The sequence below is a fragment of the Synchiropus splendidus genome, chromosome 12 (genome assembly GCF_027744825.2).
Source record: "Synchiropus splendidus isolate RoL2022-P1 chromosome 12, RoL_Sspl_1.0, whole genome shotgun sequence".
Lineage (NCBI taxonomy): Eukaryota > Metazoa > Chordata > Actinopteri > Syngnathiformes > Callionymidae > Synchiropus > Synchiropus splendidus.
The window spans coordinates 14,318,811-14,345,740 of NC_071345.1; the positions used below are offsets into that span (position 1 = coordinate 14,318,811).

Consider the following 26,930-nt stretch of genomic DNA (forward strand, 5'->3'; position numbering starts at 1 on the left):
AGTTGTATTAATTTGCTTTTTTTGCTATATTTACCAAATGATTAATTTTGTCACAGTTTTCTGAATAATTTTGGATAAATTACATTCTCTTTATGCGGCTGCTCACAAACATACGTCTTAGTAAAGTAGGAAATATGGTCTTTTAGCCACTAGGTTTCATTAAGAGCAGAGCAACAATTAAGGTGCAATATTCATAAACACCATCATTGTGCTGTTTGAATTCAAGTTAAAGACAAATTAAATGAAATCACATTAGGAATAAATGAACACAAAATTCCATTTGGTGTAGCATACTGTATCCACAGGAAATACAGTAAATACAAGTCCTCCAGCATGTGCGTTACTTTCCGTTTGCTCAACAAAGGTTGCTGCCCTCTGAGATCAAGTCAGAGGAGATGATGTGCCATGGAACCACATTTGAAAATATTGACTTTCCAACTAAGACTGGCACTTTTTAACTATATCAAAGCAAATACAGCGACCCAGCACTGGGTGTACTTTAAATTTTTAGAATGTTTAGAATGTGAAGCTTTTCAAACCACATAAAAAGATCTGCTCACTGAGTCTCCGACATCTTCTCCAGCAGGTTTTCCGCAACAGACTTTTCCTTCATCTCCATTGGGATGCGGTCAGTTGGATAATGGCTCTCCACATCATTCAGCTCAGCCTCGTTGGGGGTCATTCCCATCATCCTCTTCTGCCTGAGCGCAACAGTGGTAGCACACAAATGTCAAGAGAGATGCATACGTTTCTATAGATGATGTGAGAATTATTATAAAATCTAACTCTTTGTTCATCCAGCTTGGGTCCTGATGAGAAAAACACACATCATATATAAGCTTGGTGAGAACATACATAACATATGTGAATATATTCCAGATTTTTTTTTAATCGTTGTTCTGCTAACCAAACCTTGAGCAACATTTTTAAAATGTTTCTCGTAAGCTTTCTGATATTTAAGATTCATGTTACAAAGGGATCTACTCATGTCAAAGTGACGCTCAATATTGCACAACAAAATAGATTCTCAGAAGGAAACAGCAAAATGAACTGTATAAGCCCTATGCTACTATGCATCATCTCTTTTTTCACTCAGGCGCCTTGAATTGTGTCACTATGGAGTCATTATATAGGGCAGGAGTGGCCAACCAGTCAGAGGCTAAGAGCCACATTGTTTTACTTTGTTGCTGAAAAGAGCCACATCCTAAGGACAATGAATAACAGGTGAAAAACATGGCATACGTTTAGTTTAGGGAATGACAAAGTTTGGTGAAGAGCCGCATGAAACTGGGAAAAGAGCTGCATGTGGCTCGGGAGCCACGGGTTGGACAGGCCTGATATAGGGGGTAGTCCTTCCCCCAGTAGGGTGGGGTGTGTTTAAAATATATTTCAAGGCAAAGGCCTCATAAGGACTAAACCAGTGGTTCTGAAACCTGGGTTCGATCGAACCCCTAGGGTTCTAGCCATGCATATCTGAACTGGTCTCTCAAAGCAGAAGTCACACTGTCTTGTTCTTCATTCTTTGAACAAAGTGATGTTCATGCATGGTTCATTTAAAAACATACCTATGCCTTGAATTTGAAAAAAAAAAAAAAAAAAACATTTTATTTTTCACCTAATAAGGCTTTGGTGAATGCACATATGGAACTGGTGGGGTTTGAGTCCTCCAACAAGGTCTAGAATCACTGGGCTAAACCAATAACCAAGTCTGTTGGAGGGCTCAGCATGTACTCATAGAACCAGAAACACATTCAGTTCACTAATATTTATGTGTTAAACCTCAGCTGGTTTGTTTGGAAACAAAATAACTTTACAGTGATTTGAGTTTTGTAGTGGTTTCTATGTTCCCTGACTTCATAAATTAACATATACGAACGAATCAAGGCACTTTATCAAGCTAAAATGTTGAGTTTCACCAACATTCGCATTTTCTCCTTCATCCATTGCTTCCGGCAGTGTGTCTCAACTTAGCTTCTAACAGCTACTGCCACCTGCTGTTCGACTGGGCGCATTGCACTCATAATGCATTTAGATCAGATGAAAATGAATGGCCTTTATTAACCAGAAATATAACGGACATAAAACTGTTTGGCCACAATATCAACACAGTTTGGGTGAAAATGAGTGGCCTGGTGGAGGTATGCCCTGGCACTTTCTACCATTACCTCTGTTAACCTATTTTGTTTATATCTTCTTTTTATATCCACTTTTCTACATTTTAATGACTTTTATTTTTGCAATATTCATATTCTTCATTATATGTGTTATTTAAAAGCAATTAGAAATTCTGTTAGAAGCATCACTGAGCATGCCAACTAGTTGGTAGCTATAGAGAGCCAAAGCCTACATGGTCATTCTTCTCCCTGGGCATCTTAAAAAGAAAGATAACAAAACACCCAGCATGTATCACAAAAACAGACCAAATTTTTCACACAAAAATAGCTCCTCCATCATTAGTCTAATTTAAATATCGAAGACTGACTATATGCAGGGCGCAATCCATGCAATGATTCAAGTGCTATTTAATTTATAAAGAAAATTGGTATGGAAATTTGGTGACAAATTAGACACCTCATTTCCACACAGCCACATGTGGTCGGTTTGATATCTACAATACATTACAACCTTTACATTTGAGCAGAAAACTATAAAAGGCAGATTCTTTTAACACTTACCTGAAATCCTCCAGTTGCTTCACCACCTCAACTGCCTGACGCATCTGGACTTCATAGGCAAATCGCCGCTGCACGTCATCCGGCAGCAGATCAGGACGGTTTCGGTCTGATTAATACAGCTGCTGTGAGCTAATTGCATTTACGATTGAAGGAGAACATGCCATGATGGAGACTTACCCAGTTCATTCGCCACATTTGTTGGAATGGCAACCCTGAGAATCTATGCAGACAAAATGGGAGACAAGAAAATTATCAAAGAGGTTGTAGTGACTAAAAACTTACGCCAGGAGTCAGTGCAACACCAAAAATAAAACACAGACGCTCGACTCAGCTTTGGGGATCTGTTTGAGTCAGCATACTTACAAACAGATAGGGATTGAAAAAACATGGAGCTATTAAAGGATGACTCGTCTTAAGGGGTTTTCCCACGCTACTGACAGGAAGTCTGGGTTTGAACGGACGAGGAGAGAGGGCTTCATGAGCCAGCTGAGCAGACACGAGGGGTGATGGAATGAGGAAACACATCAACAGAGCAGGGATGTGATGGTCAGATGGGAATGGACATCAAACGTAGTCACCAATTTATATAATGGAGACGCTACAAAAAATGATTAAATAGTACACAGTGACAAATTCAAACTGAGGCAGGAAGCATTTTAAAAAATCTAGTTTAAAACTTCTAGATCTGACATGGGAAGTGTTCCGCTTTATTATTTAGTAATCTATAATAAGACTAAGATGTAAACTAGAATCTTAAATTATATATTCTAAGCAAATTCTTTTTAACAAAACATATTTCTAGTTTTCAGCTCAGTTTTGTATTGTGTTGCTTGTGTTGTGATGTGATATGTACTCTTGTCTTTACTCACAAAAGTTTTTTTTTTCTTAAATGTTGAGTATTTCCGGGCACCCAACAACAGTCTGGAATGTTCAGAGTCCCAGGAGTGTTTGTAAAAGCCCATTAAAGGCTCTCATTTTGGAGACTTAGAGACCGTCCAAGTTCTTCAACTGGCTGCAGCGATAGAGTGACTAGGTCGGCAAAAACTGGAGATGAGATCTTGGGGCAAGAACTTGCAGCAACCTGTTCCTTCGACAACCAAAGTTCAATGGTAGGACAGACAATCGGAGACAGCCATGTTTGGATGAGTGTGTGTATAGCACGCTGATGTATAGTGCAAGTTTGGATGGGCAGCAAGTGCATATTGAATCCTCTAGCGGACATATTGACTTGGAAGAGATAATCAAATAAATGAATTGGCGACTCAAAGTTGTGTTACTAAAAGATGGCGAAATACTGTCCACGTTTGTTGTCTAACATCCTTTTCGTATCTCCATCCGGTTCAGTTTGCATCATAGTCAAAGCCCCAGGACACAACAAAAGAGATGGAATGCTTAATTTCAGTCAGGAATGTGTTTTGATATGATGCTAGGTGAGCAGCGAGATGGGACAGGATGAGATCTGCAGGAGCAGAATTTGGCGTGAAAGGAGCTAATGGAGAAGAGAAAACCTCATTATTTTCCTATCAACAGTCCTTGCTATGATAATGTTAAAAAGTACAATGCAAGCAGCTGTTATTAGCTTCCATGTGCTGGTAGCCCTGCGGGTGAAGCTGCGGCAGAAACCTAATACATAACTGGCATTATAAAATCAATGAGTAAAACATATTAAAGCAGGGGAGGCAAGTTGAGTCAAGTGAAATCAGTCTCCATTCCAGTCAGCATCACCGTGTCACGCGCAATGTTCCTTCTAAGCTACGTGCGTGCGCAATTGTGCACAGCTGATACGGAAATATCAGCGCTGCGCAACAAAATTTACTCCTGAATTGAATATAAATTAAATGCAATTTCATATCTGACTACAGGGCTTCTTGCTGTCCGATATGAAGAATTGTGACATCAGAACAATAAAATTAAGCGCCCACAGTGCTGTTCCTCCGGTGCAACGGTGCTTTAGATCAAGGGTTCTTAACCTTTTTGATTTAGGGCCCACATTTTCCAGAACAAATGGCCCCGGGGCCCATTGAAGTAATAGAACTGATCAGTTACACTTGGTTTCATTTGTGTTCAATAACCATATTTAATCTACTTACACGTAAACAAACCAAAACCTTGTGAAATGACATCAAACCACGTGATCATTGTGAAGATTTATTTGTCATCGAAAAGTCCAACCAGCAGCAGAATCAGGTGAAAGTAATATTTATCAAATTTACTAGAAAAGATTTTTTTTTTAAATACACTTGAAAATTAATAAAATTGTACATCACTAATACATTTCGGAATAAAATTAATATAGTAAAACTGTAAAAAAATAAAATAATATATTTTTCTTTCAAAATAAACTCTAAATAAGATATAAGTGAAGTGTAAAAGAAAGAAATTGCCAAAAAAATTCCGAATTAATTTTAAAAACTCCTTTGACAGTTTTTACTCTTGTGAAGGAGGCATCACTTTCTTAATCATTTTTTCTTTTCAAAACTTCTCCATACTTAGTAACTATCACAAATTTGCAGCTGTCAAGTCAATATAATGACAGACTACTGCCACCATATGTGGCCAATGTATTAAAGTTGAGCGAGGCTATGGTTGAGAATCACTGCTTTAGATCACTGTCCACAGAGTGACATCACTATATACACAATGGAACGAACAGCAACGAGAGCCACTATTTGAAGTAAACTATTGGAGCTGGTTGATGTTTAAAAGCTGATTTCCCTTAAAGTCCCTTGTGGTTGGTTAAAATGTGCGTACGCACTGAGCCAATAGGGGCGGCGGAGTTCCGCAAAGGAGAGAGAGAAATGAGAGAGAGAGAATAGTTGCAGCGCAGGTTTCAGACTACAATACACAGAGAGTACACACTAGTCAGGTGAGGAAATTAACAGTGTAGTCAGTGAAAGAAACCTGTTCCTTCTTCATTTTAGCCTGATCCACAGAGGCTCACTGTTACATGATGAGCGGTCACAGAATACGGCGGCTTCAAAATTAAGTCTCACAACAGATGGATTCAGGAGCCTTATCAGTCATCTTGAGAAAGGATAGATATTTGTAAACCTTGCTTGAAATTCTTTGATATCCAGCACCCTCAATGGTGTGATGTGACTTCAATGACTGAATGTATTGGAAGATTCTTGTTCCATTCCTCAATGTGAATTATTTAAATTGTAAAATATTGTTTAAGATTTTTTTAAACGCTATTATAAACTATTACAGCAGTCACCACAGTTGACAGCAACAGATCGCTCACAGTGGTACAGGTCACCGCTCAAGGAGTGTGTTTGCTCAGACACATAAAAAATTAGAGGGAACATTGGTCACGCGGTATAAAACAATAAATGTTAGTCAAAGTGCACTGCGTTTATGTTCTGAAAATACCGGAAAAGTGAACTGAATTTCGACTTACAGCCCCTTTATCTAAGAAGTTGTTGTAGAACTCCACAAACTGCTTCTTGGTCTCTTTGGCATTGAGGCTTTTGAAGAGGTCAGCATGGAGGTAACAGATCTATCAGAGAGGAAAGACAGATTAGTAAACTGAGCATGCAGATCAATTATTATGCTTAGCAGACACTAGGCCTAGAAATAAAATCTGATATTTTTCTCAAAAAAATCAATTCACGATTCATTCTTTTTTTTTTCTCTTATCACTTATGTCAGGACTAAAGAAACACACACACACACACACACACACGTGTATATATATATATATATATATATATATATATATATATATATATATATATATATATATATATATATATATATATATATATATATATATATATATATATATACATATATACATTCACTCGGAAGCTCTTTTTTAGTTTTTAAATCAGCCGATAAACAAAATTAGAATTAATCGAAAATATACATTGCCCAGGCCTAGCGGAAACCATTAATCATTCACTTTAGACAAACACCGCGGTGCTACTTTAAATCTTCAAATCCAACGTTAGGATAAAAGACTTCATTCGTGTACCCCTTCCATCGTATAAACAAATTCATAGTATAATGGAAGAGGTTTTCAGTGTTATCATCTTCCTCAACAGTGAAGCAACACATACTTTGATCCTGTGCTCCCCAATATTGATGTTTCTCATTCGTTCAATTTTAAGTAAAAGTAGGGACTAAAAAAGAGGTGAATGCACGTGAAAACACTACACAGATTTAGAAGAAAAGCACTCAAGACCCTATGATAAAGTTTTGTTACATTTTTTTAAATGAATATTATAAAAGAGTAAGAGCAAATTGTAAAAGCAATAAGCCTATTCTTCAATAACATTGGTTGATAATACACCTCCCTGCACCCCCATCACTCGGTGACTCGCAGATCAAGATGTTGATCTTGTTGAGTCAACATTGTTGATAACAAAAACAATACTGCCACTATGGTCTCTGCAAAAGAGGATGCGAACGATCATCTCTCCTTACTTGACACAGAGGTTTACCTCTGTTGGTACCAAATGTGTTGTATAATTAATGAATGTATTGAGGTTGAAGAAGTTCCTCACCAGTGCAGCAGGATCAAACTGTAGGATGACATGTTGCATGAAAACCAGCAGGTGGGCGGGGTGCTCCTTTAACTTGTCAATGCTGTGGAAGTAAGTGCACTGGTCTTCCCCCACCTGACATCAAAAGGACAGTGTATAAGGAGAGCCAAAAATGAGTTTTCATTGTCACGTTGGTTCAGAAAAGTATTCCTAGTTGTCAAGGACTCACATCGTTCAGATCGTTCTCGAAATCCTCATCCTCAGCCCCGATGATACTCATGGCTGGGTTAGAGCACTGAGCCCCGTACACACCCTGCTTCAGAAAGACAGACAACAGAACTGTTACAGGCGTTGCTCAAACTTTGATTGACGGTGCAGTACTGTCGATGCTTAAAAAAAAAGTTAACCAGTTAACCCTCCACCCTTGAAAACCTCACAGCGCCACTTCCTCTGCCGACAAACGCAGCCAACACACAAACTCAAAGTCAGTGCTTGTATTCTGCTCGCAGCAGACCAAGAGCCGCCACCGAGATACACACACATATATAAAAGAGGAACACACATCACGGAAACACTGCACCTCATTTACTATTGTCTTCTGTAAAGGTGATTTGAACCACAAAGGCACACAGCAGCGTGTGTTCTGAGAGCCAATGAATGTTAGTCCAAGTGTCCAAGTGTGTGTGCAAGAGGGTCTGCTTTTATGCGTGTTTGCATGATAGAAAAGGTTTGTGCATGACAGTCCGTTAGTATGCGCAAATGTGTGGTGTATACACCTATCAGCAGGTGTGTTCATCTGTGCGTAACAAATATTTTAACTTGAAATGAACAACATTTATAGGGCGTGTATTGACAGGAATCTGGCAATATGATATAAATCCCAATACAGGAGAGATGATATGATAAGATCGTGATAAATATTGTGACACTGTGGATTCGGCAGGTTGTAAATAACAGTAGAATAATAATATTTGTAAACATTAGCAATTATTCTGATACAGAAAACTTACAATATTATGTGCAGTAAAACTCCGTTGGACATTCCAGTTGGAAATGTAGCAAGTGCACCATTCAATTAAAGAGCTTCAATAAAAAAAACTAACTTAACAGTTCCCTGTCTATGCTGTATTCCTGGGTGCTAAGATTAAGCATGACGGGGAACTATCAAACAAACAAAAGGAGCAAATAAATCCTACTAAATTGTGTGGGAACTTGCCTGCATGAGACCATGGTTACTGCAAAAGTTTAGGTGATGTCATCTGCTGTCTGTGATGTAACACTGTTTTTGCGACAGCCAGAGTGACGGGGTGGTATGCAGCGGAGTCATGGGAATAAATCATTAAAACCATACAAATTGTACTTTTACTTTAAATAAAAACATACATCTATACACATTATAGAATCAAGTTAATAATTTTAATGATGAAATATGGTATAAAAATGTTTTGTGAATCTTTAATTATTATGTTTTGCGCGGGGCTTTCTGGACATGAAGAAATTCTCGGGAAACATGACTGAAATTGTCAGATTTATATTTACAATAACAATGAAACACGCATTTTTACAAACTCCAATTTTTTTTTTCTTGTAAATGCATTTTTTATATTTTTGAGAGCTTGAAATGTACTGGACACCAATGCGACCAGTTTCGGAGGATGCCCCATATTCACTCATATACATATCCCATTCATACACGCATGCATACATACATACACTGGAACACGCCCATGTGGCAGCAGCTATTTGGTGAGAAAGACTCATTGAAGTTGGGAAATAGACACAGGGCGAAAGAGAATGTGTTCATTCATGGTCGGCACCAACAGGCAGTGGGCTGAGAGAGGCCAGTTTTGGAGCAACATGTGTAGGAGGTGTTAGCCAAACACAGACTCACAACTCTGTCATGGACACCGATAACATATTAACCATAGGAGAAACTTTACCAGATGAGTTAGGTCACCATGACAACAACCTGAGCTAACTTTCGAGATGATTCAGTTGTGGAAACATGAAATGATTTCTCAGTTCATTTGTGTGCGGCACACAACACCACTGCAGTGGTTGTAAAATTTTAGTTCAAGTGGCAAATACCAGCACATTACGCAACTAAGACTCCCGTCCTCTCACACATGATGTCAACTTTGATGGGTTTGGGTGTTAAAACAAAGCATCCGGGAATTTCTGAGATCAGCTGTCGAGCTTCTGGGAGTCAGCACCGGCTCTTCCCCGCCCCGCCTCCCTCACATCACATTCCAGTTCTAACTAAGTGTCAGGTGGCATCAATCTAATGATAGCCATTGAGCATACGTGCCTTTGTGTGTGAGTGTGGGCTAAGACTCAGCACGTATGTGGGAGGGGGCCATTCCTATGTGATTGTGGAGAGCAGCACCCCTGCATGTGGCTGTGTGTCATATGGCAACTGGTCTTTACAGCGGCATTCCTCTCTGTCCCCGACCAGGCACCGATCCAATACTGTACATCAGGGATTTCATGTTTCCACGGTCACATCTCAGTCTGGAAATACTACCACACCACGTAACACTGTAGCATGAAGAACTTTTTTTTTTAACTTTATTTTGTTACAAACCTTATTTTCTAATATTGTGCCACATCATGCAACAAGCTAAACACTAAGGCAATGTGAACTCCATGAACATCTATGAAAAACACAGTAACCCTCTTTTTCCATCATCATGCAGCTGTCAATAAGTACTGGCAACTGCACTCTGGAAACCACAACAAAAGTAGGTTGGGATCAAAAGGGTGACACGAGTTCTGTATCACAGAATTTTTACCATTTCATTGTAAAAAAAAATCATAATAAGCAAATTGATTATGTAATATAAATGTTGCATTTTGTGGAACACAATAAAAATAGGGTTCGTGACATAATAAGCTAATGCTACAGCTGTAGTCACCTGTCAGATTTAAACTGGAAAATGGAAACTATATGAAACCCCTCCAGACCAAAAAGTCAGATTACGACCTCACCCCAAAGTGGACATCTTCGGCGTCCATGCCGCAAAGTGAAGGGGCTGACACCTGTCAATAAAGTGGTTTGTGTTACAGCAGTTCATCGCTACTAATGTCACAAAAAGAGTCAAGTTTAGGTGTGGTATTAAAATAATAACAACAAAAAAATATATACAAATAAATCACAATTAAAAAAGGTTCAGAACATTTATGACTTACCTGGAGAAAATGTAAAACCTTCATTTTTTCAAATCAACTAATTGTCCATGAAAGTCTCTTGGGAGCGTTAATTCACAAAACTTGACTTAACATTTTAACAACAAACCCAGGCATTTTCTTTGAGTTATTGTTGATCAAAAATAGTTATATATACACTCAGATATTAGCTCTCATCTGACTCCGTGAACAATCAAAGTGACTTACAAGTGACATGTGGTCACTTCCAGTTTTCCACCAATTCTCTGCGTCAAGCCTCAAGACTGACCAGAAAACAGTGTCACTGCTAACACAACAACGACAAATGCAGTTTCATCTTGTTTAGAGAGTGTGAGGTGTGTGTTTATTTCAAGGAGCCAGGCGAGAAAGCTGAGACATCAAGACGTCCCAAATATCTAAAACAATATTAGGTCCAGATGTTACACCCTAAAAAACAACTGTAATGAACACTTAATAATGATAAACTGCCTTGTATATTTACATGAATGACACAGTGTCAATTCACATTTATCAAAAAGTTCATTCAGGTTCCATTCTGTGGGTTCAGGGCCAGTAAATCTATTTTAAAATACGCATTCATTGATCAATTTGAAATGTACTGCTCTTCATTTAAATCCATCCCCTAAAGTCCTGGTCCTACCATAGGTCACTTCTTTCTTCTGAGCTGCTCACAATAGCTTATGTCATGTCCTCACACTGCTACGACCCTGTCGTCCTAAAATAACTGTGCAGCAGCTAATGGCTCGCCGTGTTTGCCTTGTTTATCAGGCTGTTTCATCGGGCTACAGGCTCATTAGCAGTGGGGGGATTCCGAGCAACACCGCGAATCCCTCAGGCACCTATAGCACTGGGGGAATGGAAGGTGGCACACAGACAGGAAGTGGGTGTAATTTCCTTCGGAAACTATCAGAGCCATTTCCTGCATGACCTATCAGATGAAGAAAGAAGGCCAGACCGGAAGAGGGAGAAAGAGTTGAGCAAATACTGTTGCAAGAGTGAGAATGTAGGTACGACACTTCCTGACAAATCCACATCGACGTCTGTGATGAAATTGCCGCTGATGTAAAACACAATGCAACGCAGCAGCAGGGAACAATAGTCATTTAGAAGCGTCTTCAAAGGGTTGTACTTCAGACAAAAACTAGAGGAAGTAGACTCAACAATTACTGTGACAACGTATAAAACAACAATCAAAATAGCCATACAACATTTTGAGTGAGCACACAAAACGTAAAGAAACGTCCTCCACTTAAAATTATTTAACACTTAAAAGTATTAACACAACATGGGAATTGAGCTTCATGAGTAACAAACACTCGAGCAAGACAAAGTTTAGCCGCAAAGCTTCTGCTTTTTGACTCCTGTTGTGCTCTTCCAGGAGGGCTGTGGTAAACATGTCTGAGCTGCAAGCACTGTCCTATATTATGAGGTCTTCCGACGACACAGAAAGTAAAAGCTAGGGGCCACGCTGAAAAGAGGAGGTGGGGAAGGAGAGCAGGAGAAATTAAAAGAGGCAACATATGGCAGCAGGAAATGAACCAGGCAGAAAAAAAGCAGTGGGGAAAAACACAGAAATGGAAAGAACGGCAACAGAAAATGTGGAAAGTTCAACTTTGTCTTTGGGAATAGTGTATTTAAAAGGCCGTAAGATTTTGGGCAAAAATATAGCACACACAAACAAGCACCACCCCCACAAGTGCAGACAAGACTAATTGCTTCTTGCGTTGAGCAAAAGGTTTCAGCTGCAGCTGGGAGAGTAGACAGCTCTCACACCTGAGTGAAAAGAGCCCCCGTCACTCTTGAGTGTGTTTCTCTTCAACAACAAACAGCTAAAAACAGGACTAGCAAAGATGATCGTGTGGAGAAAACAGTGATGAATTAATTGTATTTTTGGTTTTTAAAGAGATACTGTACTCATAATTTTAATACAACAAATACTGATGTCAAACTTTTTACTACTCATTTTCCAAGTATATCAACTACATCTACTACTAGTCCCATGACATACCACAACAGTTTGCGTGACAGGAGTCAAAGGTTTAATTCAAATTTGTCTTCCTCATTAACATTGTCTGTTTCTGAAAATTTTAAGCGACTCTTGTTTGGCCCAAGACACGGGTTGTATTTTTGACTAGGCAAGCATAATAACAATCAAACTCCCTTTGCAGATGCCATGTTTCTTTTGCATGTGAGAAACAAATGTACCATGTACCTGTGTTCTGGTAACTGCAAAATAAAAAAAGGATACTGGGTCAAAAAATGTCTTGAGTTATTTAAAACTTCAGATGGAAACATTTACTGGCAAGGTGAAGAAGAGAAGTTGAAGAATGCCGGCTTGCAGGGTTTGGCCTTGGTCTAAAGGAGCTCTTCTGATTTCATTTTGCTGTCTCATGGTTCCTTGTTTCTTGAATGGTATCTGAGTTTACTGCCCTAAAGTACCATGAGAAAGCCACATTTAAATAGCGGCGTGAAGAGCACAGAGCTCTCTCAAATATCTCCTCCCGGTTCTGACAGAAGGCAAACAGCAGCACCATCAGGAAAGGGTTAGAAAGAGTCCGCTTTAAAAGCGACATAATCCTCAGTCCTAAATCTACATCTATTTTCCTTTCGCCTTCCTTCACTGGCAGCAAAAATAAAGCGGGCCCTTGTCTTTCAATACAGCCAGTGCATTCATGGCCAGCAGGCGAGGACCAATTACATAATTTAATGACCATTACGTAGCGGCTAAAATAAGATTAGGGCAGGGAAAACACTAGCCCAAGACCTTCCACTGCTTCAAAGGACCCTACATGTTCAAGCACACGAGTAAAACATCTGCTTGGAGCTTCAATTGAGAATAAAAATGGGCTATTACTTCACGTCCTGGGTGAGCTTTGGCTTAAAGAAAAGCAAAAGAGGTTGCTTGCTTTGCAACTTAAACACGGGACTTTCAACACTTGGTGCTCCTCTCATGCCATTCTGTCTTCTCCAGCTGGACACAATCATCTTATCTGCACAGTTTGCTTTGAGCAAATTAATCTGATATCCACTCACTATATCTATTCTTCTAAATCTAGACCATGAGCGACTTGAAATAGTCATGGGACTAAGAAGTAAAATTGTGGAGGCCAAACATCTTCCATTGTTGATATTATACTTGCAATTGTTAACATATTGGCTTGTCAACAAAGACATTTAGAAAAAAGGAGAGGGAGACATGAACCATGAAATGCAAGAAGTCATAAACCGTTTTTTGATCAGGAAGACAAAGCCATGGAAGTAGGAAGACAAGGCAAGCATGTTTGGACTTTCAAACCATTCAAATCATCTCAGGTACGAACAAAACACAGTGAGAAGGAGAAAGAGGCTTTTATTGCAGCTATTTTTGGAACTTATTATCAGAAAGAAGAATTATCAAAAATAAAGACATTTCTCACTTCTAAGACGTCATGTATTGTTAAAAATCTTACGTTACGTTTAGGAAGTGCTTGACTGTGCAGCATTTCTCCTGCATATAATTTCAACTTTAATTTATTAAAAGAATGCGCCACACAGGTCAGATTTTAGAATTCCTTGAAATTAACTTGATGGGGCCTAGAGTGCATGCTAGCCCTACATGATCTACAGTCTCAAACCTGGCGCTCACGTCTGAGCCTGAACAAGACTGAGGTCACATGTGTGCAGCCACATTTATGTTTCAGGTCTATAAAACCGGCCCATTGCACATGGTTCAACAATTCAGGTTCATAATGCCCTCGCTGTCATGAAACACCTCAATAGGTTTCTGAATTAAAATAGACAACTGCACTCTTTAACTTAATGGTTATTCCGATATCTTGCAACTTTTTTCCCATTCCAGCTGAATAAGCACTGTTGGGACAGTCAACTCATGATGGTAAGATCCACGATTGCTTTCCTTTGGAATAAAGAACAATTCAGGGAAGAGGTGATGGAAGAGTTCTCTGTATTGCTGAAATGATCGAAAGCCTGTAAGTATCATTTCAGCTGAGTCAGGTGGAAAAAGTGTGAACAATACAAAGGGATTGCCAAACACCAGAATTAGTTCAAGTTAGTTATTTGTAGTGTGAGACCGGAGAGCAACAACACAGCTGAGAACATGCTTGTATCATTGCAATGGTATTGATCTGCAACATTAATACAAAAAAAATTACACTCTAAATCACCAACTATGGCTCATGAACTTTGAGTTTGACCACAAGTTAAAAACATACTCTGCATTAAGACCAATTATTTTGACTGGATAAATTGCTTCAAGGCTATAATTTCACTGAGGACAATGACCCAAAAAATTCAAATTGATTTCACCCCACTGCATCCTCAAGTCAAGACTTAAATGATCCAATCCCTTTCAAGTATCAATAAATACATTCTATTCTAAGCCTTTTTCAAAACACATGTGTATTGTTTTCATGAACAACTGTACATATTAGTCACATTTTCAATTCAAAGTTCTCTTTTCCTTCTCATTTCTATCCAACCTCACCTCCCCTCACCCTCACTCCACCCCTCGTCCTCAATATAGAGGTCAGTGGTTTCATGGAAACATTGGATAGGAAACGGCCAATCGACTGGCACAGATTGGCAGTTCACACTCAACCTCCAGCTTGGCCTAACTGCCTCCATATGTGTGCGTGCGTGCGTACAAACAGAGGCCAGTTTGCTGATTACCATTTTGAGGCAAGACTTTCAGCACAATTCTTCTTTTACAAGACGGTTGTATTGGATTGTGGGTCTGGAATTCAATTCATGTGTGATTCCATACCGCTTGGTGCTGTTGGTGAATTGTACCAGCAGCGAATCAAAACAACATGCTGAGAATGTTGCCAAAGGAAAAATAAAGAAAAAAACCTAAGCTCAGTATACAATGTACCATCATATACGACAGTCATGTATGTATCTCTGTTGCTACGGTGATAAACATCAATAATACAGGCCATGTTTGAACCTTCACACATGATTAACTACACAGCTGATGAGCTTTATGACGTTGACAATAGGGTTGATGTTATTTAAAAAAAATCACTGTAATTAATTTCGATTCTATCTTTGCTATATAACTGATTAAATCTATTCATTGTTAGATGGTAGAGGTTTCTGTTTTGATGGTTCAACATCAATTGTTACATGCTGCGAGGAAAAATAGAGTTCGTTTGTCAAGAGCTCTGCAAACACGCTCATTCAGGTGGTTGACCTTTGACCTCAGTTCACCCCCCCTCCCCCTGTCCAAGAATAAACATCATCGACCAAATGTGGCCTCGCTTTTTTTTTGACCCGTCAAGTGAAAGAGCTCATTCTTCAGCTTTCTAGTAGCTCCAGAGACCCGAAGATGTAACTCTTTCCATTTTAGACTTTCTTTCAAAGTCAGGGAGCGAGCCGCTGCTGCCTCCCGCAAAATCCTCTTATGCTGCTATGCTAGAGCAGACACACACTCCATGATGGAGTCTTTGTGGAACACACTCACATGTGTCATACGCTGATCACATGACTGAAGGGCTTTGTCTGAAAAGAGCAGCAGTCCAGAGTGACAGCAGTGATCGACAGGCTGGTACAAGAAGGTCTTTATTTTTACCAGCGTAGGAAAACAGTTTGGAAGCGCTACACTACTTTTGTATAGTGGCTGAGAATCGAAAAAGTGGTTCGCCCTTCAAGCCTGACAGATTAGCAGCAATTACTCAAATGATATTACATCTGTAAAAAAGATTCATCTGGAAGGGGAAGGAATCACAGGGAGTGGAAAAATGTACCAGGTCTCCAAGGCAAAAATAAACCTGATGATGTCATCTTAAACTGGCATTTCAGGCTTAATTTGGGGCATAGTGGGGCTGGAACAAAGCTGTATGCTGTTTTCATTTAGAAGATTTCCGTCTATGCGGACAGCGTTGTAAGACAACGATTAAAAAGAACAAAACTAAACATTTACACACAAGGAAGGCTGTTGTACAGCTCTGGATTTTCAAGCAGTTTCAAATTCGTAGTTTTCAAGTAGTCAGGGTTTCCGCTACATTAAAAAGATGGTGGAAGTGAAAGCCGCCATACCCTCAGGAAAATGACCTCTTAAAAGGTGAAATCTCAGGTGATCTAATGTATCAAAACCAAGGGAAAACATGATTGTAGTGGTTGTTGGCATGTTTTAATGGAAAAAATCCCAGAAGCAACATTATAATGGCTGATGTCCATTGCTCATGGAACTCAGGTTGCGCATTCTGGACAGACATATAAGAAGACTGACCATCTGCACCAGCTGCAGATAGCTTCACATGATTGAAATCTAGTGGGGGTTTTTTGTTACAGATTTAGTAAATGTCTAAACGTTCTCCTCTCTCTGCTTTATTGCTTCTCTCATTCTCTTTTTGTATGTTTACTTGCTTTTTCAGATGGAAAAACAATAGTTTTCATAGCCTTTTCAAACAGAAACAATAAATATTGTACTATTAATCCAGAACATGATTGCCTTACATGTTCCTGCTGAGACAAAAACCCATTTCCCAATTTTCAACATACTGGATGCTAGCCTAGTAAACTTTCCAGGGTGTCCTTAAACCCTTTTAGCCAGAATTTCCTTAAAAAAATCTCCTTTAGAGAACTTTGGGTCATATGTTATTTTATGTTTCTGCCATAAATTCACAAAGTAACCGGAAGAAATATTTGAGATTTATTCTGAGGTTTTGTGTGGAGATATATCTCCTAATCCTGGAACAGCCACTTTAGGTAGCTCACAACAAATGGAAGATTTAAATAATTATGAAAGAATGGCAATTTCATATGGCATGGTTCTTGCAAAAAAGACTATTCTGCAGTACTGGAATAAAGAAGTTCCACCTGGATTTAATGTACGGCTAATAGAATTTTCAAACACGATTTACATGGAGAATATTCGCTATGCTTTAACAGGTAGAACTGAAAGTTAAATCGGCTTTGGCAGCCATTTTTAATGTATATTACATCGCAATGACGACTCTAGACACCTCTGACTGTAATGTTCTTTCTCTAATATAATGTACGAATGCTGGAGAGGATCATGTTTTATTAAATGCTTTTCTTTTTTTTCATTTCTTTGGGGGAGTTTGGTGGGATATGTATGTTCTGTTTTGCATTTTAGAAAACTGGAAAATAAAATACTACAAAAAAAGTCTCCTTCCATGTTTTCCTCAGCAACTTTAGAATTTGGTTGCTACAAGAGCGGCCATGCTTTCTTTTTTTTCTGATTGAACCTCACAATGGTAATCTCATATCGCAAGAGACTGTGAGATCCTTTTTGGTGGAATGAAAAGGTGCAACTACAAATAATATTTAAAAAAAAAACAAAAAAAACCTGTTTAGGTATTTCAGAATCATCTGTTGTTGAACTGGGGCGGGGGGAAATGTGCGGTGGGGGACGCATGACACCATCGTTGAATGATCAGAAGCCTATACTAAAGGGGCAAGAAATCGACATTGTTGGCGTAGAACAGTGTGCTCAATTCCCAGATGAAAACAATACAAAAACAAGGACATTTGGAACCAGGGGGTCTCAAAACGGTCCTCAAAGGGCTACAGGTGTATGAAAACCGTAATCAATTGGTTGCCAGTGTGGTGCTGCTTGTTTCAGCTGGCACCTGATTGGTTATACTGTGTGTGCTTCTTTGGTAGGAACAAAAACCTGCACGCACTGGGCTCTTTTTCTGGATCAGTTTCAGAGTGAAACAGAGCTACCGTCGTGTCTCACATGAATACACCAAAAATACTAACAAAATACATATATACGGTAGTAAAAACTTTTAAAAATAATTCTAAGACAAAACTAAAACATGGTGGCGCATCACTAAATGTTTTTAATGTGTCCTGCAATGTTTAAAATGCAGGAAATAGTGTTCCAGGGGAGAGTGTACCCAGATGGCTCATACCTCTAGACAAAAAGGTGTTAAATGCTAAAAAAATAATCCAAGCTCATCACCTCATCTGGGACAAAAAAATACAAATTGATTTCATCAGAGTTCATCTCAAAAACTTGAGTAATGACCCATGAAGTCACGACCTCCAATGTCAGTGCGATAAACAGTGAGCGTTGTTTTCGTGCTAAACATGTTTTCCCACAAGCAGCGGTTATAAATGGCGAAAAATGAATCACAAAATGTCAAGAGGAGGAAAAAACGATTTCTTGTTAAAACACTGTCAGTTATCAAGCGTTCAGCGAGCATTATTTCTGTTTTGAATGTTGGCCCCTCGTGTAATTCGATTCGACAGCCCCACTCTATAAGCAACATGTTTTTAATTCACACTCATTCTTTGCCTGGACTTTTACACAATACTCCCATTCAGAGCTGAAGCGTGAATATCATGGCTCCAATTATCGTCCTGGGTGCAAAGCGGCACAAACAGCTCTCCCTCACACACGCTTCTGCATCTTCACCTTGTTTCACCCACTGAGCTCATCCAGGAGGAATCACCGTTTCCCTGCTGACCAACAAAGTGAACACAGAGGAGAAGAAGAGCACCCGACTGGTTCTGTCTCTCATTATCTCCTGGCCGAGCGCTGCGATCCTCAGCCAGAGAAGAATACCGGTGTATCCTTTGAAGACTGAGGATGGTGATGGTAAATTATTAGCTGGGCTGCTGCACAGATCCAAGCCTCCAGGACCGCCCCCAGGGAGGGTGCCAGTACCTGTCTGTCCAGTTGTTGGACATTGAAGAGAGGTCAGTAGCTACACCTGAGATAGCTGTCGCCAGGCACTTTGTCTATCAGAATGATGAAATCTTAAAGCAAATATACATTGCAGGTTAATGTTTGTACTCCTTTATTTACTTTTTTTTTCATTTTTTTCTTAATAAAGATGGACTAACATGGTTATTCTTTGCAAGAAATGCTGCCTTAATTTTACATGTTGAACATAAAACAACTATATTCAGTCAGGAAACAGCAAAGTAAAACTATTGTTTTGATGTGTAAGTTTTGTGAAACTTGGCGGGATAAAACTTAATAGGCATTTTTTCGCAGAGAGAATCTTAAGGGAATCGTAAACCCCTTTTTACACACTGTTGATAAACAAGGGAACCTAAAGGGGCAGCGTTTAAACAGTCAACATTCCTGAGAAAGGAAGAGAGGGAAGCCTCTGGGCTGCAGACAAGCCCGCACTTGTAAACCAGAGAACGATGACAAGTGCTTCTTTAGTCAAGCACAGCGGAACAGGAAGTGTCAGCGCCTGCCTCAAACTAGCCTTCCACTGTGCATAAAGCTGCTTTAAAAGTAGCTTACAATGAAGTGAGCATGCTCTACGACCATCCCTGTGAGACTGCTTTAGTTCAGTAACCATTCCTTACTGAAAATATGGTGACTTCCTGAGAAGCCAATTCAAGAGGCTTCTCATCTCGCTCCGTCATTCAAAAGAGAGATGACGGAACTGCGGATGTGTCATGAGGGTTTCACATTAGTCAACACGCTGCATAAACAGCGTGCTCCGTTTCACAAGGCAAACTCATCATTGCTAATCGATGACGTGCAGACACTCATTATTGATCCCTGTCTGCAGCGAGCGACCCGTCCTCTCAAATGATGACGTGCAAAATATATCCAACTGTCTGACACCAAAGTAGAGAGGAAATCTCTCCAGAGGGTCGAGGGTCTTGTGTCAGCCTCAGCATGATCAACTGCTCTACTTTTCTCAAGTTCCCAACCAACAACAAGCAAACGTTAAGCTTCCTTTACTCCACCTGTAGGTGAATCATGATGAGGCAGAAATTCAGATTAGAAACTCAGATACATAAACACACACAGACCCTCGAGAACAGCCCTCGATTTCTCTATGTTTTCTTGGGCTATTGCATAGCAACACTTTAGAATGGTTGTTATCAGAATGACTTGGGAGGGTGAGGGAAGTGTCGGCATTACTCCATCAATATTCTTCACCAATTCAGGGAGTCAAAGTGGGAAAACAGATGAGTAAGATCTGTGCAGTCAGGAGCGATTATACATAAAGAAAAAGCTTAGACAGGTACAAAGGCTCGAGTTTAAAACAGTTGATCGGCCAGTTACATCCAAGGCAGGAGGCATTTCGCCCACAAGTCGCAAAGTAAACTAACAGCAACCCGTAAGTATGTTGAAATAAAGTTTTTTATTTTCGATTAAACATATATTTCGGAGGACTACTTTCTAATGAAGCAAGATCTGGAACTGCTTAATAGAGCTATAACGAGCGGATTTATACCCTGAAAGGGGGTGATGTGCTGCGGCGGCGAGCTCAGCGCAACATTCCTGTCTGGAGTCGGCTACACGGAAAAATAACGATAAACCCGTTTTCTGTTCAGCACAAAGCAGGCAATGAGCACGAAACAAGTCATAGACACGATGTCCATAAGCGCTCTTCATACACATTTAAGTTCGAGGCATGTACTCACCCGTGAAGAGAGCGAAAACAGGCAGTCTGACAGGTTTCCTGTTCGAAAGTTGCCGTGTGTCAGTGCAGAGGAGAAAAAAAAAACATTGTATGCGGAAGTACACAAAATGATTAGCGGAGCTGAAACATGTAAGTTCCGTTATGTTAATCATACATTGTTACACATTCGTGAAACTCATTTAAAATGTGATATATATTTGAGCATTGACTTTATATTCGAGTATAGCTTTTTTGACCAGAACGTTGTCAGACGGAGGTGTTACATAATAAAGCGTCCCCCTCCAACCCTCTCCATCGTTTTCTGCTTCAACATAGCTCGCAAGGCAATACACAAATATATTACAACAATATGTTTATGTATTAAAAAAATAAATAAAAGAATAAAGCAGACTTAAGTTTTCAAACTAACAAAGTTTGGCAAATGTCTGTGCGTCAAGTTTAATATGAGGGCCGAGATATCATAAGGTCCATGTCAATGTGGATTGTTTTTTCCTCAACCGCTAACGTCATTTAATATTCATTTAATGTTATACCGCTGTAGTACGGTAAAGTCCTCTCTACTGAATCCTTTCTCTGGGTTGCACTGCCCTCATGTGGTTTACCTCAGGGGCAAGTGGACTCGACATCTGCACCTCGAGCTGCTCCTGTCTTCCTCCTCTCAGGTTCATAGTGCTCTCCACTTTCCTTTATTTCCAACTACGTCGCAATGATCCAACTATGTCGCCATAAACTGTTAAAAATGACAGAATTTAAGTCGCACTAAATAATGAGAAAGGAAAAAAAGGTGACCTTAGGAGAAAACAACTGTTTTTAAGTAAACAAAAAATACAAATAAATCTGAACAACAAAGAAAAAGCCTAATGCGCTCACCCCTGAAGAATGGTGAGCGGCAATACATGTCTTTACAATCTAACCTCTTTAACATTGTGTACAGAGGCCACAAGGGGCCACACATTTGACACAATAATTCACCAGCATAAGCAACATGGTGTGGTGCCATGAGGGTGTGCTTCTAACTGTTGAATTTTGCATTTAATTTCCAATTTTGTGTATGAGAGACTTATCCATGAGAGAAAATTCAATTCCCTCTGTCCCCATCCTTCCTATAAATGTGCCCATAACCTTTCCTTTATAAATGTTGCGCCATTTGAAAATGAATTAAAAGCTTGTTTTTGATAGTACCATTTCCGTGAGTCGATATTTAAAGAGCAGCAAGCACTCACAGCACAAAAGTGACATTCGTTAAAAACAAAATACTAGAAAAACCACCACATTAAAAAGACACATTGTAAAAAGACATTGATTTATTTTAATTTCACACAAACTTGATAGACACAAAAAAATAGTGTGATTATACTATTTAATAATGATCATTTTGTGAAGGGCGGGCAGCAATGATGGCCATCATATCACCAGCCACCGAGTTTTTTTTCCAGTCATCGCACACTGGCATGAGTCCAAACGGATCCAAAACTCTCTCCTGTCGGACCTCAGATTGATCCAATGGTGGAAATGTTGTCATAGTGCTCTTCCACTGATGTGTTGGGCTTCACAGAGACAGCTAGAGGCTCCAGCGTCTGCAAGCGGAGGAGATCATGTTAACTACAGTCATGTCTAATCAGGTGTTTTTGACACAATTGTGTGGTAATGGTGTGTCTGCATGAATGGCAGTGTCGGCGTCTAAGAATTGAAGATTATGTGCCAGTATGCGTAGTCGGCGTGTGCCATCTCAATCTTTGATTGTTCAACAAATACAGCAACTTTTACCACCTCTTTTTACCAGATATTTGCTTTTTCTGGAGAATGGACAAATAAGCTTCTTTATAAACCATACTATGGCATGCCGCAACAAATTCAACATAAAATCATGGATGAAAGAATCTAACCGAATGAATTCGATCATGCTCGGGCATGTAAGAAGTAACTGCAACGTCACTGCTGTCTTTGCTTTCGCTGTTGTCATGAGGATTGTAAATTTAGTCCTCGTGCAGAACAGGTGCTGCTACTTTCGTTTCTTTCCCCCTAGCAATGATTCTGCTGTCTTTCCTGGAATATCTGTTTGGTACTAACAAGCCGTGGACTTCGCTTCTCTGCTAGTCCAGGGTAGAAACACATGAGCTGCTGCCTGATATGTCACATTGGCACACCCCGAATGCATAACTGTGTTTGAGAGTTGGTACATACTAGGGTTGGGCAATATGGACAAAAAAAGTTATCACGATAAATGTAGTACGATATGTAGTGATTTTGGCGATAATTATCACAATAAATCCATTTTCATTCTATTCCATGTCTCCAGCATCATTATTGGTTTATGTCTAAATATAACAGTTAACCAAGTGTAGAGATGAGAAATTCAATGTTTCATGTCTCTCATAGAACCCGGTCGTTTTATTTAGGGGTTAAATTGAGCTGAGCTGAGTCTGTCTGCAGTATCTTAATAAATGATCATTTAGTCATATTCTATTCTCAAAATCATGATACAAACTGTCAGTCCTTTCTCTTGTGTGACGAAAAATATTTTCACAATTCTCTCTCCTAAAATTTTTCTTTGCCTTATTTAATATTTCACGAACACTTTGAACGTTTTAGAATTTGTTGATGGTCCCTAACTGATGCCGCGCTGCCTGCGTGCGTGTGTTCGCGATCAGTGAACCCTAATCAGGGACGCGGAAGAGGACACTGCCACCAATACCGGAGCGGAGCTCCGTCCAATATCCAACAATTTTCACCATTTTCACGCCAGTGTCGTCTGTCAAACGCTACGGAGTTGGAGAGCGTGTTGCGCCGTCGTGGTCTCGTCATGTTCACGAGTGCAAGTGTAATGCAGCGAGTGTGTCACGTGTTAATCGAATTTATCATGAGATGCAGAATTGTCATCGTGGAGATTGTGTTTGGCGGTATATCGTGTACGATAAATTATCGGCCATCCCTAGTACATACACAACGTAAATGTTAAAAACAATCTATTTTAGCATCTGTTGTACCAAATCTAATCTTCATGCAGGTGTGTGATCATTGAACTCACCTCAGCTGGGATGTGGTAGGGCATGTGAAGGCACTTCTTGATCCTCTGTCGTTGGAACAGAATGAAGTATGCAACAAGTGATGAAAAGAAAAAAAGCACCAATAGGACACAACTGACGATCACTAACTCTTTCCCGTCTGCCAATAAAGATGAGAACAAATTAGAACACGTGCTGAGAGATGTATTTGTGCAACAAAGTTTTGTGTCCATGTTTATACTCACTCGAATCGGGGACACGTTCACACACAGCACAGCTGGGAAGTCCCACAGGTCGGCCGTAGAAAGTAAACTGGACGCTGGCACAGTAGTTCCGACCCCCTACCAGTCCTGACTTTTCCGTAGAGGCTAAATAGATGCCGTTCAGAGGCTGCAGAAGTAGTCAGTAGTCAGAGGAGAAAAAAGATGCTTTTAGGCTTATAATAAAAAGTTTGAGGAAATATAGCATAATAATCATTGTCGACAATGTTATCTTCTTAGATCAAACAATGAAAAAGATTAAATGAGGAAGACAAGTGCATTAGTCAGCATTGTTACCTCCAGTGGGGCTCCTTCCTCCCCGAAATAAATTAGGTGTTTGATGTCAAGACCATGCTCCTCAATCACTCTGTGAGTCCTACTCAGCTGGATTGTTATGGCGCCAGGAGCCCCCAACAACCGGACCAAAGGAGTGCAGGCGCCCCCTACAGGCCACACATCAACAGTTCATGTACTGTATGTTTGAATATACAGTATATAGCGGCATCCATGCTTTACCATGCGCACTACAGGCAATGGCAACCTCAGAGCTCTCCCCCGGTGGCTCTTCTCGTACAGCCAGTTGAACACATTCCGGACCCCCTTCTGCTGTGATGGACTCAACATTACAGGAAGTGGCGTTCGTCTGGAAGCAGGAAGAGACGACTGTCCAACTCTCAGAGCGAAGGCTGAGGGAAAGAGGAAGTATTAGACACTCTTCCAAAGCTTGACTTCCTCAAATTAAGTTGAGATTTGCTTGTGTTTTGAATGTCGCAGATCCTCTAATTTTCACCTCTTACTTTCTGGTAACACCTGATTTCCTCAGCTCTTTTTCAAACGTTTTTCTGGTGTCCCCTCCCCTGTGCACCACTTGTCTTCCCCATCTCTTCTTACTTTCTGCCTGGTCTTAAGTGTCCTCCTCTAGTCTCTTTTAACCTGCCCCTTTGGTTTCGAAATTTGTCTTAAATTTTGTCTCCTCGATCCCACTCCTTCTCACAGACCTTGACACGGCAAAATGTTGGTTCCACGTTCTGCTACAACTCGCCCACTCTGCTCGGATCGGGTCTCACCTTCTTTGCAAAACGGTAAACGAGGTGTCCTCCAGTCCGGAATCAGACTCCCACGTCAGGAGTCCTCGATCAACCTGGACACTCTGCGGGAGTGGCACCTCGCTCCGAACTGAGAAACAAATCACGTAACTGTCAACACTACCACCATCGGTCTGAACGTCGGCTATCAAGACTTCACAGGACGCCGCTAAACAACTGAGAAATATTCTGTTGTGTGCCAATACTCAAAACTAAAGCCAACTATTACAATTAATAACACATAAAACATACCAACATGGAATAAATCGTATTTCCGGGTTCAGCATTAGCTTCTTACCTTCGAGAATGAACCACACACAAAAAATGACGACCAACATCACGGTGACATCATCACACAGTTTGCTAACAATCTATGACAATATTTCCACGAAAGTTCATGTCGAGTTGAAGAAGTTCTTGGTTTCCTTTCTCACTAGCAGACATCTCGATCTCGATGACAGACTCTACACGGCCATCTTGGGCCTACTTGACGCATGCGCACATGGTTGCGCCCAGCATCTCGGAAAGCGACAGACCTTTTACGTTTGAATACGTCATATTAAGCACGTCGCTATTATTTACTTCCACGCTTTAAAATGTCTAATTTCATTTTGAGTCATTTAACTATATCTGAATTCATCCACACGATGCACGAACAATTCACCAGTATTTTTGGCGGAAGGTTTAAAATACTTTTATGGATGTGTTAGTTAACTTTAATTAATAAAAAAGAGGGTTTTGTCATTTGATTCAAGAGTCTATTTCAGTCTCAAAGCTGTGTGTGTTTCACGAAGCTGTGTTACAGAAATCCTTAATGTCTCTAAACATACTCGTTTTAAATTTGCATCTTGTTTCTTCATTCATCATCAAACGTTATTTTGATCATTTTATGAGATTACTATGTGCAAAATTGTTGTTGCCAACCCAGTTTTATTATTATTATTATTATTATTATTATTATTATTATTATTTACCAGGAAATAGTCATGTATACAGCCTGTATATAGTCATGAAGTTCTATTCACAAATGGCCCAAGACGCACCACAAGACAGTTGCATCGGCCTCATGTGGTCTAAATTATACCTCACAGCAGGTTTACTTGCACCACTGCACCTCCCCAGCTGCCCCTGCCCTCCTTGGTGAAACGCAGGTTCATTATTCTCTCCATTTTTCTTTCTCTTCAACTGCCAGATGTGAGGATGCAGCAGGGTTTAATGTCCTCTTCATCCTCTTCATCTGGAATCTGTCTATTTTGGCTTCATCATAGCAGAGACCACTCAGGTCTGTGTGTTTGTGTGTGAGTAAGGGCCAATGTGAGGGAGTGTGTGGATGTGATGGCCAGTGTGGGCCTTCCAACTCCGGTCCATGCCTGCTCTGCCTACACCAAATAACTGACAAATCTCATAAGTGAAGACTGCATTTTATTTCCAATCATGACACAGATTTATTAATTCATGAAAGCAAGTTCTTAGTGACATATAGATAACTCACTGTTCATTCTCATCCTGGTGATTCCCTCCACTCAGTAACTGCGCACATAACTGATTTTCTTTAGGTGTTTGGGTGGTTGTACATTTCAAATTATACATGCTTGAATGTTGAATGAATGTTATTACATGCATGTATCCTCATATTTCAGTACTTGTAATATTCTTTTCCAATTTGATCTTGAATAGTATTTCAAATGATAAAGAATACTTTCTTTATTGATTGTTAACAAATGGTCCATGTTAAAATAAAAGAATGCATCCTTGGTTTCTGAAAATAGCATGCATGCATCTATGAATCCAAGCGTGCACAGGAGGCAATTTTTAAACACTCAGTTTCTATGACGACATGTTGAGTTTGTTTACATTTGCTC

General features: G+C 39.9%; 2 protein-coding genes across 8 annotated transcripts in view; both read right to left on the bottom strand.

The window, feature by feature from the left end:
* Positions 1–20,888, bottom strand: part of arhgef1b (Rho guanine nucleotide exchange factor (GEF) 1b) — a 39,423-nt gene extending 18,535 nt beyond the window's left edge. For 3 of the 7 annotated variants that reach the window (XM_053880323.1, XM_053880321.1, XM_053880328.1), the window contains exons 1-8: positions 10,556–10,587; positions 10,151–10,201; positions 7,392–7,475; positions 7,184–7,297; positions 6,076–6,174; positions 2,853–2,895; positions 2,676–2,781; positions 561–701 (exon numbers count right to left, since the gene is read on the bottom strand). In XM_053880323.1, the coding sequence (XP_053736298.1) occupies positions 561–701; positions 2,676–2,781; positions 2,853–2,895; positions 6,076–6,174; positions 7,184–7,297; positions 7,392–7,475; positions 10,151–10,201; positions 10,556–10,564 (647 nt within the window). In that variant the 5' untranslated portion in view covers positions 10,565–10,587. Of the gene's footprint in view, positions 1–560; positions 702–2,675; positions 2,782–2,852; positions 2,896–6,075; positions 6,175–7,183; positions 7,298–7,391; positions 7,479–10,150; positions 10,202–10,555; positions 10,588–20,719 lie in introns of those variants that run through there. The other 4 variants (XM_053880325.1, XM_053880324.1, XM_053880327.1 and 1 more) reach the window with 4 other exon arrangements.
* A 1,116-nt stretch (positions 20,889–22,004) lies between these two features.
* On the bottom strand, positions 22,005–25,555 carry ifngr2 (interferon gamma receptor 2). Its single transcript, XM_053880331.1, has 7 exons — positions 25,367–25,555; positions 25,051–25,159; positions 24,500–24,669; positions 24,281–24,426; positions 23,969–24,113; positions 23,747–23,883; positions 22,005–22,295 (listed from the first exon to the last, which is right to left on the bottom strand). Exons 1-7 carry the CDS (start codon positions 25,404–25,406, stop codon positions 22,209–22,211), a joined length of 834 nt encoding a protein of 277 aa, XP_053736306.1. The 5' UTR covers positions 25,407–25,555; the 3' UTR covers positions 22,005–22,208.
* Between the last annotated feature and the right edge of the window lie 1,375 nt (positions 25,556–26,930).